Source organism: Typopeltis vanoorti, chromosome 3 (genome assembly GCF_054136105.1).
Source record: "Typopeltis vanoorti isolate ZY-2024b chromosome 3, IOZ_Tvanoo_1.0, whole genome shotgun sequence".
Lineage (NCBI taxonomy): Eukaryota > Metazoa > Arthropoda > Arachnida > Uropygi > Thelyphonidae > Typopeltis > Typopeltis vanoorti.
In genome coordinates this window covers 116,293,007-116,310,573 of record NC_143551.1, presented here as the reverse complement: position 1 = coordinate 116,310,573, position 17,567 = coordinate 116,293,007, and the positions used below count along the sequence as shown (strand labels likewise).

Here is a 17,567-nt window from a genome sequence, read left to right as displayed (position 1 = left end):
CACAGTGGTTAACATCTATAAGCCTCCCCTGGTAAAATGGCCACCTGAAGTAATTCCCATATTTCCACATCCTGTTATTTACATAGCAGATTTTAATAGTCATCGCACCCTGGAATTACAATATGATGGAAATGGTAAAGCATTAACAAACTGGGCTGAGCAAAAACAATCTTAGCTTAATATTTGATGCAAAGGAACCTTTAAGGCTGCAGCATGGAAGAGAGAATACAACCCAGACCTCTGCGTTGTTATATAAAATTTGCATAATCAGCTGCTAAACACAAGACGAGTCCTTGAAGATTTTCCATACGGCCAGCATCGTCCAGTATGGGTAGAAATAGGAATACAAATACCAATATAATGTCCATTCCATGACCAAGATGGAATGTTAGGAAAGTGAACTGGCAAGATTTTTCTCAAGAATTGGATAAAATAGTAAGATGGATACCATCTATGAGAGTGAAAACTACAACAGATTCATTGGAGCAGGCATATCAACAGCGAAGAAGTATATTCCAAGGGGGTTTCCCAAAAGAAATGCATACCTGGCTGGAATAAAGACTATGAAGAGCTGTACCAAGTCTATTTTGAATCTGGTACTGTGACATAGCTGACTATTCCAGAAGCTTGATAATGAGCACAGAGAAAAATGGATAAAAACTACAGAGGACTTAGACTTTAAAACATTTACTTTAAAACATCAAGTAGAAAAGCATGGAGCCTATTAAAGAAGTTAGGTGGAAGTAACCCAATACTGGGGGAATTATTTTTTGACCTGTCGAAGGTTTGACCTTCGACAGGTCAAAGTGCCTGTCGAATAACCTCACAGTCTAGAGCCCCTTGAGAACATCAACACACAGGAAGGTTAAAAGATCACTCAGAAACTTACGACAAAGTGCAGCTGATAGTTCCCAATTGTCAAGAGAATTTATGACAAAAATGAAATAAGTGAGGCCTTAAAGGAGGTGAAAACTGGCAAAGCATGAGGCTTAGATTGTATTCATCCTTAATTCTTGGTTAACTGTGGCAAAAATGCTCATCAATGGCTAACAAGATTCTTTTCTCACATTTTAAGGATGGGAAACCTTCCAATAGCCTTTAAGAGAACCAAAATAATAACCATATTAAAACCCAACAAGCCACAAGATCAAGCAGAGACCTATCGCCCAATTGCACTCCTTGTTGCTGAAGTTCCTTTAAACTTCAAAAATACTGAAGTTATCCCTGTTGAGCAAGCAAGTTTTAGGGTTCAACATAGTTGTACGGACCAAGTACTAAGTCTTACTACCCATATCGAAGCAGGCTTTCAGAGATGCTTGAAAACTTCTGTTGTGTTTGTTGACCTTACTGCTGCATACGACACGGTATGGAAAGGGGGGGGGGGTTGCTATACAAGTCATACCATGCCACTCTATCATACGACTTATTGGTAACATGCTTTCTGACAGGTTCTTTCATGTGGTACTTGGAAACAAAATGAGTAAACTGAGAAAGCTGAACAATGGGCTCCTGCAAGGCTCAGGATTAGTACCAATCTTATTCAACTTGTATACATCTGATCTACTGACAACTAGGTCAAGAAAATTTGCTTATGCTGATGATATAGCCCTTGCCACCCAACATAAGAACATCGTAGTAACTGAAGATATTCTCACAAATGCTTAGAACCACTGGGGAATACTTTCATAAATGGAGACTAACACCAAACCTCAATAAGACCAAAGTTTGCACTTTTCACCTAAACACTAAATTGGCAAATAGGAAACTTCAGGTCAGCTTTAACAACACAATGCTGTGGTACCAAGATTTCCCTAAATATCTGGGTGCTACCTTAGATAGAACACCATCTTTCAAAAGACATCTGAGAATATCCCTTTAAAGATCAGACCCCGTAATAACATCATACAAAAACTGTGTGGTTCTACATGGGGGGTTCTTCTGCTATTACACTGTGATGCTCCATGTTGGGCCTAGTCGACTCTGCAGCAGAATATTGTTCACCAGTATGGCTAAACAATCCTCATATCAAGAAAATTGACACACAAATAAATGCAGCGATTAAGACATTGACAGGTTGTGTCAAATCCACTCCCCTCTACTGGTTTACAACTTTGAGCAATATTGCACCACCAAACCTGCTCAGATAAGATGCTCTAGTAAAAAAGTGCAAAAAAAATAAACAGCAATCCCCTGTTGCCAATTCATGAAGACCTCCCACATATAAGTATAAATTGCCTTAAATCCCTACAGCCTCCACTAATACTGGCTGAAGAACTAGTAAATAGCAATTTCAACAATATTTCGAAATGGCCTAGAAACTTGGAAAGAAAAATCGTCACCAAACTTAAACAAGTATACCCTTCTCAACCAAAATCCGAAAGGGATTGAACTTCCGTGACATTTATGGAGAAGCTTAAATAGGATATGCACAAGACAAATTATCTGCACAGATAGCTTACACAAATGGGGAAGATCACCTAAACCCCAATGTGACTGTGGAGCCATAAACCAAACCATCCGGCATATTTTGGAGGACTGCAGCATAAGAGCCTATCCTAGTGACCTGAGTGACTTTTTTATCTGATGTTTGTATATGTACACTACCTGCCTCATTTTTATTGCCTGCAGAAATATGTTTTTATATATATATTTTGATGTCTTTTTTTATTATGCCATACACTAAATAAATATGGATAAGAAATATGGATTGTTAAAAGATCAAAGTAAAATACAGTCAGCATAAATTAGATTTTTAAGAACAACATTTAAAGGATGCACAAAATCAGGCCATATAAAAATGAAGACATTAAATGAGAGTTAGGTATTTACAACTTGAAAAAAAAAAAAAAAAAAAAAAAGAGAGAGAGAGAGAGAGAGAGAGATGTAAATAGAAAGAGTATTTATATAGGATAGAAAGAAAGACTACCAAAAGAAGTGGATATATATAGACAAAAAAAAGGGGGATGGGGAAGACCAGTGAAAATGAAACAGGTAAATTCTTCCTTGATAGAAGAATTTAAAATAATCAACTGCTTACCTTTTTAATACAATACTTAAGGAACTACATAGAAATTTGTAATCTGTATATTTTGTCTTATGACAGTTTCTCTATATCATTTTTCATAATGTAATTACTGTATAAGTAGCATCCATGTTGTCCCTTAAGTTTAACTTTGAATCTTGGTAATGGACATATGAAATGATTGAGTTTTGGAACACCTATCACTAGGAAAACAGAATGCTTGTGAGACAGTTCAGAGGAAAGATACAGAAGTAAAATAGAAAAGAAACTAGCGAGAACAAGTTGAATTCTATGATCTTGGAAGATTGTCACATAGATCTTTATCTACTCTCTAAGAAAAGACAATGAAATTAAAATTGAAGTGCATAGAATATATCAAGACTTTATATTTTATGAGATCTGCTATATGTTTTTAGGAATTAGGTAAAAGAAAAATATTCTCCATAAAGTGAGATGAAGTCTGAAATTGAAACCAGGAAGGGAAAAGAGAGAGAAAAAGAGGAGTGATTAAAACACCAAACAAATAAAATTTCTCTTACAATCAAATGATATTATAACAATGCTTTTGTGCCTTTGTGTTTGTTGATTGATATCCCTCGATGAAATCAAATATCATGCTAATATATGTTCTTTTTAAAATTTGAAAGAAAATCCTGACTAACAAGAAAATATTCTGGATTATTTGTGAGAGTCAGAGTTTATTCTTTTAGCTCATTGTTTAACTTTGGAAATGGCCTCATAATTAAAATAATTCTGAAACTATCTTGTATTCAATAAGAATTTAAAGACTAGTTCTGTACATAGTAGTATTATAATTTACTATTTTTATTTATACAGTGAATGATATTTGCTCTAAAAGGATAAAACTTCATATACAATAATATATTCTATTGTAAATTTATATTAAATATTTAATTTTTTTGTAGTTTTAGTTTCACACTTTGTAATTGACAACATAATGAAGTCCATATACTATTACATGCATAAATGTAAAAAAACCAATAAGAAAGAAAATTGTATTATGCTTAACCTACATTTCTGATAGTTAATATTATAGGTTAGAGAAAGAGGATTTAACAGTATATTGGTAATGCTGTGATGGGTTATACAAAAAACATAAGCTAAAATATATGTACAAGTGTACTTCAGATGATCTAATATGATGACCAAAACACACTATGTAACTAATTTATTGGTCTTATAGTAATTTCTTCAAAGGGTAGTTTCATGATTTGAATATCACACATATTCAAATATTTGAATATGTAACATTGAAAACAAAATGGAAAAAAGTTTGTTTGATAGAGCAGGATTTCTGAACCTTAGCTTTCCTGTAACACTATAATGTGTTGTTGCTTTTCTGACCTTTCACTGGTGGAATTCCCATTTAAAAAAAAAAAAAAAATGTAAACTTTCCTTTAAAAAAAATGTTGTGGCAGAATCTTTCACCGTCTGAAGCAGGGGTAAATTTATGTGATAAAGGATTTTTAGTGTGGTATTACATTCTGCAAACCTGAATTTAATCAACTAATGTTTTATATTTCAAGTCACTTGATGTTATCAGTTTTATCAGCTTACTAACAGTCTTCATTTCTCTGGTTAATGGATTACAGTAGTTATCGGGGCTTATTGAAAATTTTTGCTTTCAATACTGTCCTGCTTATACTAGACCTTTTCAAAACATATCTGTGGCAGTTGTTCACATAATGGATGGATGTTCCAATCACGACAGCTTACATGCTGAACTACAAATCTGGAGATTATTGCAAACTCAGGAGAATACTTTTCTTTTAGTGTTGCATGGTGATCAGCATTCATTTTAGAAATTATGGACTTTACAACCATGTTATAAATAACTATTTTAATTTTCTGACATTTTGACCTTCATATTAAGGTCATCATCTGGAGTATATACAGATATACAAGGACAAGCTGAGTTATATTTCACACAGTAAACTAAAGAAACAATGATTTGATCACCGGTTATTCTACTGGCATGACCTCTAGTGAAAAAAATATATACAGATAAAATTAAAAATTAATTAAATATTTAGAAACTACATCAAAGCTAAATTCTATTTAAGATAACATGGGAGAAACATTCTTTCATATAGATAGTTTTCTTACAGTAACAATGATGTCCTATTTTTAACATGACAATTGTTATGTTAGATTTGTGATTCTGGATTATCTACAGTCCTGTTTATAGTTAGCTCTTAGGGAGAAAGATTCCGTGGGTAGAATATGTGCCTTCCACATGCTTGGGATTTTTAGACCATCATTATTGTTCAGATTGGGGTGGTTGACAAGATCTCACAGGCTTCCTTAAATTTGCATTCATACTATGTTTTGGTGTGATGTAAACAACTGGTGCTTTTCCAGTCAATTCTATATAAACTGTTCAGGACATGATCAGAAAGGCCAGCTTCACCGTAGTTATTATATTTAATGTGTCGTTTATGTTCGTTTTGCCTGATAGGAATTGTGCATCCTGTATATGGTAAATTACAGGTGCAATAAATACAGTATACTCCAGGGTGGGCCAGTGGAGCGAGTTGGTCTTTGGATGAGTTGAGTAAGCTTTTTAATTTTGCAGGAGGTTTAAAGGTGGCTTTGAGGTTGTATTTCTGTAGTATTCTGTTTATTTTATCTGATGTCCCTTTAATGTAAGGAATGGTTATAGTTTTGTAGTCTTGTTGTGACCTCCGTCCTTAGTATTTATATTTTATTAGTTTATCTGTAGTATAATCTTTGGGATATAGTGGTCTGATAATGTCTTTATACTATGAATTACTTTCTACAAAGCTTATACTCATTAAACCCTTATGCAGTCTCTGAGCTTATACTAGGCCCAATCACAATCATTTACGTAGTGCACATTTCTTAACGATAAAGGATTGCCGTGGGGGGGGGGAATGCCAATTCCTTTGCTTCTAACTAGAGTTAATTCCCTTTTTGAACATAGAGAAAATTTGTATTATCCTGCGCCACGCTGTGTTCCAGACAAATAGACAGAGCAATGCCATGAAATCAATCCTCAACTTAGCATACTACAGTAATGATTTTAATTATATCCATAAGTCTTCCAAGTTTCTAATTCAATTAAACCTTACTTTGCAATGCAATCGTAGCCTATTTTATATTAATTACCTCCCCACCTTGGTTCACTTTTAAATGAGCGGTGCAGTGGAAAGTAAATCAGGCAAGTCAGTGGTTTAACTTAACAAAGAACATTTAATTTGCACATTTCAAGAATTACACAGTTAAGAGATACTTCTAGCATAATTCAACTCTACAAAGGATTGAGAATTCTTAGCTTAATACACTAATTCTTCCACAGTACGTAAGGGATTAAAATAAACCTAATAATTCAATAAAAATCACACAAGCTTCCAACATATTACTTCCCTCAATGGAGCTCATACATGTCACGACTAATTATATCATTACTATTTTCACCCATAGGCTTTCCAAGTACAACTTAAAGTTGTACTTTCTTTCTTCTTTCTAATTCTCTACATACAAATTCAAACGTTCTCTCAATGATTAGGTGTCAATTTAGGGAGTTCTTTACACCAGTAATAAGAATTCTTCTAGCACAATTACACAAATAAACAAAAGTCTCTCTTACCCGGGTCTGAAGTAATACTTTGGCCTATTTCACATGCTTCCAGGTAGCACTTTCCTTTGTCTTGTTCTGATTTCCTTTTGGTGTCATCTACTTGAACTGGCAACGATCTTGGGAATGGCATATCTCTAGTGGAAGCGATAGAGTCGTCTCGCTGTTCTCCAGTCAGTCAGTTCGGCCTGGTCAGGGGTTCAACGATAAGACAATTTTGGTGGTCCAGGAACTCGACTAAGACTGGCCATAGGTGACCATCGAATCTCCATGGCTGCTTCCTCGAGGTCTCCCGACTTTCTAAGTACGTCCACGAACACCAAAGTTACAAGAAGATCAAAAAAAGTAAGACAAGAGAGAGTTCTGAAGGTGCTGCAACCATTTTTATATCGCACGCTTTATTCATCTTCTTGTACGGCACTGTCCTCGATACACTGCGCATGCAATTCACGTCTTTTTTACAGCTAGCGCCAAAACATACTCTGGCGTACAGTTCGGATAACTTCTCACATGACTCTGTCCGACACATGTGCATACGCACGTGCATAGCTTCAAGCTATCTTCTTCCTAAGCTGATTATTTCACATTCTTTCATGCACAATAATTTAAACAGAATTCACAATTATTTATAAAGAAATATACAAAATATCTATACAATTAAATGACTTGGCAATTCTTTATACATGTGGACAGACTTATATGTTCGTCGAACATGTTGTTTATTATTTTAACGGTATAATAGAACACAGAAACTAAGTAAATAATTAATTTATTAACTGGATGCTGATATTTCGCTGGTATTATAACCAGCATCTTCAGAGCACAAAAACACTGTTTGTCACAATATGCGAGACTAAAACAACATGGTGTACTTCAACAAAACTGTAGCAGCAACACAAAGACTAGAGTCCTGATTTTGGCGCCCTTTATCTGAAAAAAATTTGGCCACGTGGCCCTGAGACATTGAAAACATTCTTAGCACATTTAAATAGCCAACATCCAAAAATCCACTTTACTATGGAACTGGAAGCCAACAACTGTCTTCCCTTCCTGGATACACTCATCACACGTCTCCCAGATGGTTCCTTATCATTTTCAGTTTTCAGAAAACCCACACATACAGGCAGATACTTACACAAACAATCACGCCATCATCCTTCTCAACAATATGGCATATTAAAAACGCTAACCCATAGAGCGAGAGCAATCTGTTCAAATGACAAGGCTCTTACTGCTGAACTGACTCACTTACGCCACACCTTCTTGGCCAACGGCTACAATCCACAAAAAATAAACAAAATACTAAACACTCCTAAGAAACCCCTCCCACCATCCACCACAGAGAACTACAACAAAACAGTCACCATCCCTTACATTAAAGGCACATCCGAAAAGATCTCAAGAATTCTCAATAAACATAAACTACGCACTACATTCAGACCATGTAGCAAATTAGCCACCCTCATCCGCTCACCCAAGGACAGCATTCCTCCTTTATCACATCCAGGAGTCTACCAAGTACCCTGCTCATGCAATCAAGCCTACTACGGTCAAACAGGAAGAACTGTGAATATCCGCATCAGCGAACATAAACGATACGTCCGGAAATATCATTATGGGAAGTCGGGCCTAGCAGACCATGCTCTGGATACCCCTGCACACAGGATCAACTGGAAAAACACAAAAGTACTACACAGAAACCCATATAAATCAGAGAGATTGTTCTTAGAGGCGACAGAAGCCCTAAAACACACTCCAAATCTCAACAAATATGGCTGTATCAACTTGCCGAAGATCTGGGAGACAGTCATATTAAGAAAAAACTAGCACTTTTCTAGGACTCTAGTAATATATGATAGCGTTTTTTTTTTTCAGATAAAGGGCGCCAAAATCAGGACTCTAGTCTTTGTGTTGCTGCTACAGTTTTGTTGAAGTACACCATGTTGTTTTAGTCTCGCGTATTGTGACAAACAGTGTTTTTGTGCTCTGAAGATGCTGGTTATAATACCAGCGAAATATCAGCATCCAGTTAATAAATTAATTATTTACTTAGTTTCTGTGTTCTATTGTACCGTTAAAATAATAAACAACAAATTCTTTATACAGTTTAGGAAATACACTGGTAAGTGAACACCTTCATAACTATTCTGATAAACAAATTTGGCTATGGGAGAATGTCAATTTATGTTAAACCCTGAATGAAACACAAATAGGTTATAATTTCTTTTCATTCAGAATTTAACAGTCTGGTTTTTCTTTGTTTTCAGTTGAGGTCTTGTAGAGAATTTTGTTAATAGTGTTTTGGCTGTAACCATTTTTTCGAAAAGTATTGCTGATAACTTTGAATTCGTCTTTCAGCACTTGTTCATTGGCCTGTATGTGTCAGTTTATGGTAAACAGTGAAGGAAGACGCGTGACAAGTGTATCTAGAAATGGAAGTCTGTTCTGTTTTTCAATCTCAGTTGTGAACTGTATGCATTTGTGTTGTTTGTTTAGGTGGCTAAGGAAAGTGTTTAGTGTTTGGTGGCCAGTGGATAATGAAAAAAGAAGGCACAGCCATGGGCTTGCCATGGCTGTGCCTTCTTTTTGTAGGTAGAAAGCCTTTTGCCATACAAAATAACCAGAATGTAATACATGCACAAAGAGCGTCATGATATCTGGAGGGAATTTGTTCTGTAAAAGGATTGTGTCATTGATTGAGATGACATTCGTAAAGAGGGCAAAGACATCAGAACTGACTAATAAATCATCTTTCTCTAATGTAATGTCTTTGATTATGTTTATGAAGTGTTGTGTGTTTCTGATATAGGAGGGGGAATGGCCGACCAACTTCTTGAGTGTTACTGCTAATTTCTTGGCTAGGTGTTAATTTGGGCTGTCTATACCTTCGACTATCAGCTGGAGTGATGTGTTTTGTTTGTGTATCTTTGGTAGACCGTAAATTCTCGTGGTACGAGCATAGTGTGGAAGTAATTTTTTGACTATCTTCACACCATGTAGTAATTGATTTAAGTAGTTTCTCTGTTTTCTTTTTTATTCTATTGGTTGGGTCGTAGTTAACAAGTTGGTATGTACTATTGTTGGACTAGCAGATTCATTTTTTCTAAATATGTGCTTTGGTTTAGAATAATGGTGGCACTTCCTTTATTGGCTATAGATATTACGATGTTCGGATTTGATTTTAATGATTTCACCACTGTTAATTTGTGTTTCGTTAAGTTGCTTGTTATTGTTTTCTTATAATTTATATTTAAAATGTTGGCGGTTTCTAAATGTATTTTATCTGCTATGGTATTTGGGATGAATCTCAAGTCTCTTTCAATATTACAAATAAAATCCAGTTTGTTCATCGATCTGGATGCTCAAAATTTAGACATTTGCTGAGTAGCGAGAGTTCATCTTTGTTTAAGACATGGTTGGATAGGTTAACTATGTTACTGTTACCTGCAGGCGATTTGTTGCGCCTTTGTCGAGGTAAATTTTCTCTTTAGTTTGATGCAATTCAGAATGATATTGCTGTCCCTACAATGTTTTAAAAATGCCAGTTGATTGATCAAACCAGAAACATGAATCTTCCACTTACCGTATTGATTGCATCACTTGTGGGTTGAATCTCCATAAATCATCAGAATCCTTCCTTTTAGTGTTGCATGATGATCAGCATTCATTTTAGAAATTATGGACTTTACAACTGTGTTGTTATAAAGAACTATTTTAATTTTCTGATGTTTCGACCTTCATGTTAAGGTCATCATCTGGAGTATATACAGATATACAAGGACAAGCTGAGTTACATTTTAACACAGTAAGCTAAAGAAACAATGATTTGATCACTTGTTATTCTGGCATGACCTCTCATGTGGCAGGGCTTCAAAAACCTAAATTCATAATGGTATTGGATGATCTTTCCTGTCATCTAATAAGTTTTGGACAAGCATGCATTGTCCTTATACTACTACCATTTTATAAAAGCAACAAAACTCTTTATAACTGTTGTGAAATGCTGAATCTGGGTGCAATGGTGCAACTGTCACTACAAGAAAATGCTTAGTGAACTTCCTCAATAAAAACCAGGTACCGAAGTCTTGCATTATTATCTTTTCTAAAATGAACTCATTATAGTAATCTTCTAACCCAGGGATGGCCATCCTTTTACATTCCATGCTTCAATTTTTTCACATGCTAGTTCAGACATGCCATACCACTCTTGTACTCTTAAAAACTCCCTGTAAAAATATGTTGATGTAGATGTGATATATTGATTTAATGTAAAAACAAGTTAAACATTATTCATCTTAATGAGACTTGAGTCTCTGTTTTAATTTCACCAAGCTTTATATGTTTGGAATTAAATTAGCTACTGAGAGCAGCAGCGAATTCTTCAAATTTGAATCAGTTAATCACGACCTGATTTTGTTTATAATCAATTTCGTGGCTGAAAATGCTTGTTCATATCTGTACGTTGTTCTGAAATGACAGATATGTTTGCCTTGACAGAGCAATTTCATCTACTTCCATTTTGATATTTTTATTATCAAGACATTTTGCAAATATTTGGAGATAATGCTTGACAATTTCTTTATTGGAGAAAGACTTTGACCAACACTAAAGCAATTTCATATGATGCTTCTGTCATTGCCAAACTTTCATAACTTCTTTTAACAAACATTTCGTCTTCTTTTGATTTCTTCCTTTTTCTTAATCACATTCTTTCCATGACTCAAGCATTAGCTTCAGTGTTCCTTCTATTTCAGTCTGATGTTGTGTTTTATGGTGTCTATTAAGATCATTCTTTTATTATATGAGGAAATATTTTCACAAACAATGCACAACAGTTTTCCTGATGGATTTGCTAAAAATAAGAACTCATTTTCCCACTATTTATTGAATTCACACTTATGCTTTCTTTTGCTCATTTAATACAAAATGCTTAACTTAATGTAAAAACAAGGCTTAATTTTTGAAGAAGTGCAAAACTGCAAAAATTCTGCAACTCCGTAGCACACAAATATCAGTTGTAAACTGACAAAAACCTGTGGCACACTGTCGTTGCTAACACTTGGCATGTCAGGATCAAGTTAGTGAGTGTGTAGAAGATGTAAATGAAACAATAAAATCACTAAAATAATTACCAAGTTTTAGTTTTTTTTTCCACAAATTGGTTTTTGGTTAATACTTTTTGCATAAAATTACTTTTTTATTATTATCATTGGGGTCCAATGCATCACTTTTGGCATGTGCACCATAGGTTTGTCATCCCTGCTCTACCCTATAAAAACTATCCAGTTTAGTGAGAATTGGCTATAATTACTGTTTTAATAGAGAGAGAGAGAGAGGTTCATCCATAAATTATTTCATTCCTTTACTATAGCGAGAATTGTGATTTTTGTTTGCATTTTTGCAAGCTTTCAGTGAATGTAGAAACTCATTGGATTTACCTTTTGTGATCATAGTCTGAGATCTCTGGTAATTTGACAAAAATGGAGTTTAAAAATCGGAAAGGTGTTACATAATCTATGCATGAACCTTAAATTAAAATTAACAAATTGTGATAGCAGTCTTATTTTATTAATTAGCTAATAAAAATTTATGTATTGCAGTGATGATTTGTTTTCACTACCATACTGTCCAGGAAAAACTTTAGTTATAGGAGCCTCGTATGTTGCTTTAGAATGTGCTGGATTTTTATCTGGCATTGGTCTCGATGTTACTGTTATGGTCCGCTCTATACTTCTCCGTGGATTTGATCAAGATATGGCTGAAAGAATAGGTGCATATATGCAAACAGAAGGAATCAAGTTTATTAGACCATGCATTCCTTCAGAGGTGGGATGTTTTTGAGATGCTATAATTATAATCTTAAAATTTAAAAGTATTTAAGTTTCTGTGAAATATAATCAGTCAGTAAACTTTTCTAATCGCTTTCCTTGTTTTATAAATAACCAGTAAATTTACATTAACTGTTTTGATTTTATTTCAGTATGCTAATTTCACAGATTCTGATCTGCTTCTTTCAGATTAAATGCTTTAAATATATATATATATATTTCTGCATTATTCAAAAGGTTAATTTTTTTTTACTAACATAAGGTGATATAACAATCTACATGAGTGATATCAAATGTATGCCTCATTGACCTGGTTGACATTTATTTTCATATTTCATTTTTCTTAAGTTGTTATATAATAACAGTCCATGTTTGTCAGTCCCATCTCCATGAAAGATTGTAAACCTCTAGCATAATTAATATGGTAGATAGGTTAAGAATTAAACTGCTAATTCTTCTCTGGAGACCACAACAGTACTTTTTCAAACTGGTTCAGGTTTAAATAAATAGGGTAGTGGTCTTGGGTTGGGTAATGAATAATTACCACCTAAAGACAAACCCATACCACAGTGAAATCGTAATCCATGGTCTGTAAGTTGGAAAGTAGAGCCTTTATTTCTCAACCAACCAACCAAGCTGTTTGTATTGCAATACATGGGTGAACAAAAGGCTAAGCCTGATTTTTTCCTGAATCTTTACTATTCTTGCCCATCCAAATTTCAGCTGAGCAGCTTGTCTGTCTTGCATAAATATTGCAGGGACTATAAATGAAGATTCTTCAAGACTTATTGGACATTCTCCTTTCCAGGAAAGCAATACCCCCATACTTGTGTGGTTCAAGAACTATCTTCATTCCGTAGAAAGAAACTTCAAGCCGTTCATCAGACTTTAGACCTATTACCATCTCCCTGGTGATACTTAGACTCTCTCATAAAATCTTAATTAAACGACTTCAGCAACATATACAACATGATTATAGACAGAGAACTTTTGTCCCTTTGGACGGCTGTGCTGAGAATATATATCTTCTTATTTCTCTTCTGATTCCGAACATTTCCTTAAGCCTCTATATATGGTGTTTGCTGGACCTCCAAAAAGCCTCTTTGATAGCTTCTCCCTTCCTGCTTTCCTTCGGGTGCTGTCTATTGCTGGATGTCCAGAACCCTTTCTTTCCTATGTTATGGAGCTATACTTGGGTAGCTCCATCACTATCACTACAGGGTCCTGTGCAACTTCTATTCCCGCAGTGCAGGGTGTTCATTCACCAGGATGATCCTCTATCTTCCCCTTTCTTTAACTGTGTCATAGATGAGTTTCTTCACTCTCTTCCTAGCCATATAGGCTATTCTCTAGGCACTTTTTCCTTTAATTCTGTGGCCTTTGCGGATGATCTTATTCTCATAGCATCTACTAAGGTAGGCTTGCAGGAACTCCTTGACCAGACAGTTGACTTTTTCTCTATTTGAGGCCTTTTTATTAATGTAGAGAAGTCCTGCTCTTTAGCTCTTGTCTCCTGGTCGTGACAAGAAGCTTAAGGTCGAGACTATAGTTTTCCCTGCATGGAAGGCCGTTGCATGCTTTGATGACCATCCTGGAAAAGTGAGATACCTTAGTATCATGTTTACCCCAAAGGGAAGGTCTTCTGTCCCTTCTATCTTAGAAGCTGGGATTGCCTCTTTGAGGAAAGTTCCTCTCAAGCCCCAGCAAAGACTGTTTCTCCTTTCCCACTATCTCCTACCTCGCTTTTACCACAAATTGGTGCTTGGTAGGACATATATCTCGGTACTGTCCCGAATGGACAGGGCTATCTGTTTAGTCGTGAGGCCATGGCTCTGACTGCTGCCTGACACTCCTACTCCATATTTCCACTCGAGGGTGAAGGACCGGCTGGCTCGGGATTCCATCACTTAGATGGCTGATCCCACGCCTGTGGCTGTCCACAATCACAAAGTTAGAACTATCTTCTTTCCCTATCTGCAGAGAGGCTTTCTATAGCCCATTAATTTAGGTAGGCTAAAGGCTGCTCCTATTATCAAGGTACCTTAATTGAGTCAGCACCCACAGAGAACACAAGAGATGGGCATCTCTGCTGCACTGTTCTGTAGATGGTACTCCTTTAAAAGAGTCATATCTGGTGCCTCCCCAGCATGATTGGGTAAGGGATGGCACCAGACTCCTCCCTGGGTTCGAGTATATTGACCTCACCAGGACGAGGATCAATGTCCTGCCCACTCGAGCCCGCACAGCTCGATGGGGTAGTGACGACTCAAACTCTAGGATTGGCTGCCACTACAGCGAGACATCGTCTCATATAGCCTAGTGCTGCTTCCACACCCATGGGATCTGCGTGTGGAGGCATGACACTGTGGTCTCCATTCTGAACAACTGCTTTAAGAACAAAGGTTGGGAGACCACGGTGGAATCACATTATAGGACCTCCGTGGGTTTGCGTAAGCCAGACAGTGATTAAAAGAGATGGTGACATTTGGGTAGTTGATGCCCAGGTGGTGGGAACAGGGCGTCCACTAGTCTATAGCCATAATAATAAGGTAAACTATTATAAGAATAACCAAGATCTAGTTAGTAAGATACGGGAAGAGCATGAGGCAACTCTGAGGTTTACCGGTGCCACCATCTCTTTATATGGTGTATGGAGCACAGATAGCTATCATGTATTATAAGGACTTAAAATAGCTTGAACTTACACAGAAGATATAAAAGTTCTTTCCTTGAGGACCCTACAGGGTTCACTGGTGGCATGGCGTTGCCACCAGAGCATGATAACTAGAACAGGCATAGGGTAAAACACTTGTTAAAGGCTTAGGCCTATATCGAGTCTGGATGTGACGTAAGGGTAGTACTGCCCATAACCAATACAAAGATTAATAATAAAAAAATAATAACTAGTGGTGCACTACAAGGAGTCCTTGGTCTAATGTTATTCAATCTGTACATTGACATTGGGAAGGATTTAACAGGCAACATACAGCTATTTGCAGATGATGCAAAGATAGGTAAAATAATCAGGAATGTGACTGATATGCAATACTTACAGAATAATTTGAATAAGCTGGAATTGTGGGCATGAGGAAATAAATGTCAGTAAGTGTAAAGTAATGCACTTTTGTGTGTTTAGATATCCAATGACGTATTATATTAGTAGGATTATGCTAAAACAAAGATCAAGCTATGGATTTTGGAGTGTTAGTAGATAGAAAGTTCAGGGGCCATGTAGCAAAGATTGGAAATGTAACCCAGAGAATAATTGCAATGTTAAACAAACTTCATATGTAAAGATAAAGATGTCATTTTGTCTCTTTACCAGTCATTGATAAGGCCTCACTTGGACCACTGCATGCAGGTCTAGTCTCCTCATTTCTGTTGTGATTCTGATAGAGACAAAGGAAAGTGTTAAAAATGATATCAAGATTGTGGAATACTTATCATGAAAATAGATTGAGAATATGTAGACTGCAGACACTAGCAAACAGGAGAAAGAGGGGTGATATGGTTGAGACTTACAGATTTCTGCAAGGGTTATACAGGATTTCGATTGATGGAATTTATTTTATGGATAATGACAAGCAAGCTTCCAAAGGCATCCTTGGAAGCTGAGAATGAATGCTGCTAAGAAGGTGAGATCTAGATTTTTCTCTTATGAGTGGTGTGTGATTTGGAATGGATTGCCATTGGATGTGTGGGAAAGCAGTGTGAATGAATTCACAAACAAGTATCATAGCTGGTGTGTGTAGTATGTGGCCTCACTCGATGAGTCCCTGACTCCTTGGAAGTTTCTCTTAATAATAATAATAAATCTCTCTACAAATGCTTGGTGCTGTGTAGAAGATAGTTCAGTTAATTTGATAACCCCCTTTCTTACATACTCACTTCAGTCAATGTCTCAGACATACTCTCTGCTTCCTGCTGCTTCTTACAGGTATTTTCATTAGTGCTGTGCTGTTCTCTTCTGATGTACACCATTCTTCCAGTTTTCCTCAGGCCCATAAACACTAAGTGGTTGTTAGTGTTTCATTATCCAGCTCCAGACCGACTTCTCATCGTCTTTCCATCTATCATGTGCTTTGAAACAGTTTTCCCCAGTAAATTTTCCTAAGGACTACAACCTCAGTGGTTCAAAAAAAAAAAAAATTCATAGGTTCTAGGTTCAGTCTGTCATCTTAATCACATACCCACATATAGTGCCAATGTGTGCTGTAGGTTTTACCTCTTGCATGTGAATTTGATATATAAAAACTGTTCACTTAGTACAGAACTACATGGTGATACTGCAGGATGGATATTAATTTCAGAACGGAAGATTTCAATATCCAGATTGTTTAAAATTCTTCTGATGTATTTCTGGTGAAAACCTACATGTGGCATATAGTTTGCTGTTCATGGTAGGAGGTGATTTGTCCTAGTTATCTCTGTGCAAGAATGAAGAATGATGCCAGGAGATCAGTTTTTATCTTCGAGTGTTACAGTAGTGTCATCTGGGTGAAAGAGATAAAAACATTAAATGAGTTAGTCTTGTTGGTGGTCTTTGCACCATAATGGTGCAAAGACCACCAACAAGACTAACTTAAGGACGAGAATGCATAACTGCCATTTGTTTAAGAGAAGCTTTCTGCCTTTGGTCCTTTATCTCAGATTTGTTGAGGGTGGTTTTGCATTTGTTGCATAACTTTATTTTGAGCACAAGCATCAAGTGTTCTCTGGAAGAGTGGAGAGGTTGATTTGGTATTTTGATTGATAGGATGATTTGCATTACTTCATTGCATTAGCAATGCTTCTTGCCTGCTCCACGGGATTGTAAAAGCAAAGCCATTTGGAGTTGTGGAAAACAATTACTTCAAGTGACTTTTGCTATTTATAAAGTTGGACTTCAGATATATGAAATCAGAGGTCATAGTAATTTCAGAAATGGAAGAGCAATAAAGACAGCTAGTTGATGGTGAACATAATTGAATTGGACAAGGAAACCATACCAGAGAAGGTTAGACAAGACTAGATTTATCATTCTCTGGCATGAAACATCAAATTGCACAAAGGCAACTCTTGTGGTGGAAGAAATCATACCGGATGTATTTTTGAACAG

At 36.1% G+C, this 17,567-nt stretch overlaps 1 protein-coding gene across 1 annotated transcript in view; it reads left to right on the top strand.

Annotated features, from left to right (window-relative positions):
- The window catches only part of LOC150108493 (thioredoxin reductase 1, cytoplasmic-like), a 158,395-nt gene that overhangs the window by 93,858 nt on the left and 46,970 nt on the right, over positions 1–17,567 (top strand). Inside the window, exon 9 of the mRNA XM_090415906.1 lies at positions 12,242–12,467. Within this exon, the coding sequence (XP_090272032.1) occupies positions 12,242–12,467 (226 nt within the window). The remainder of the gene's footprint in view (positions 1–12,241; positions 12,468–17,567) is intronic.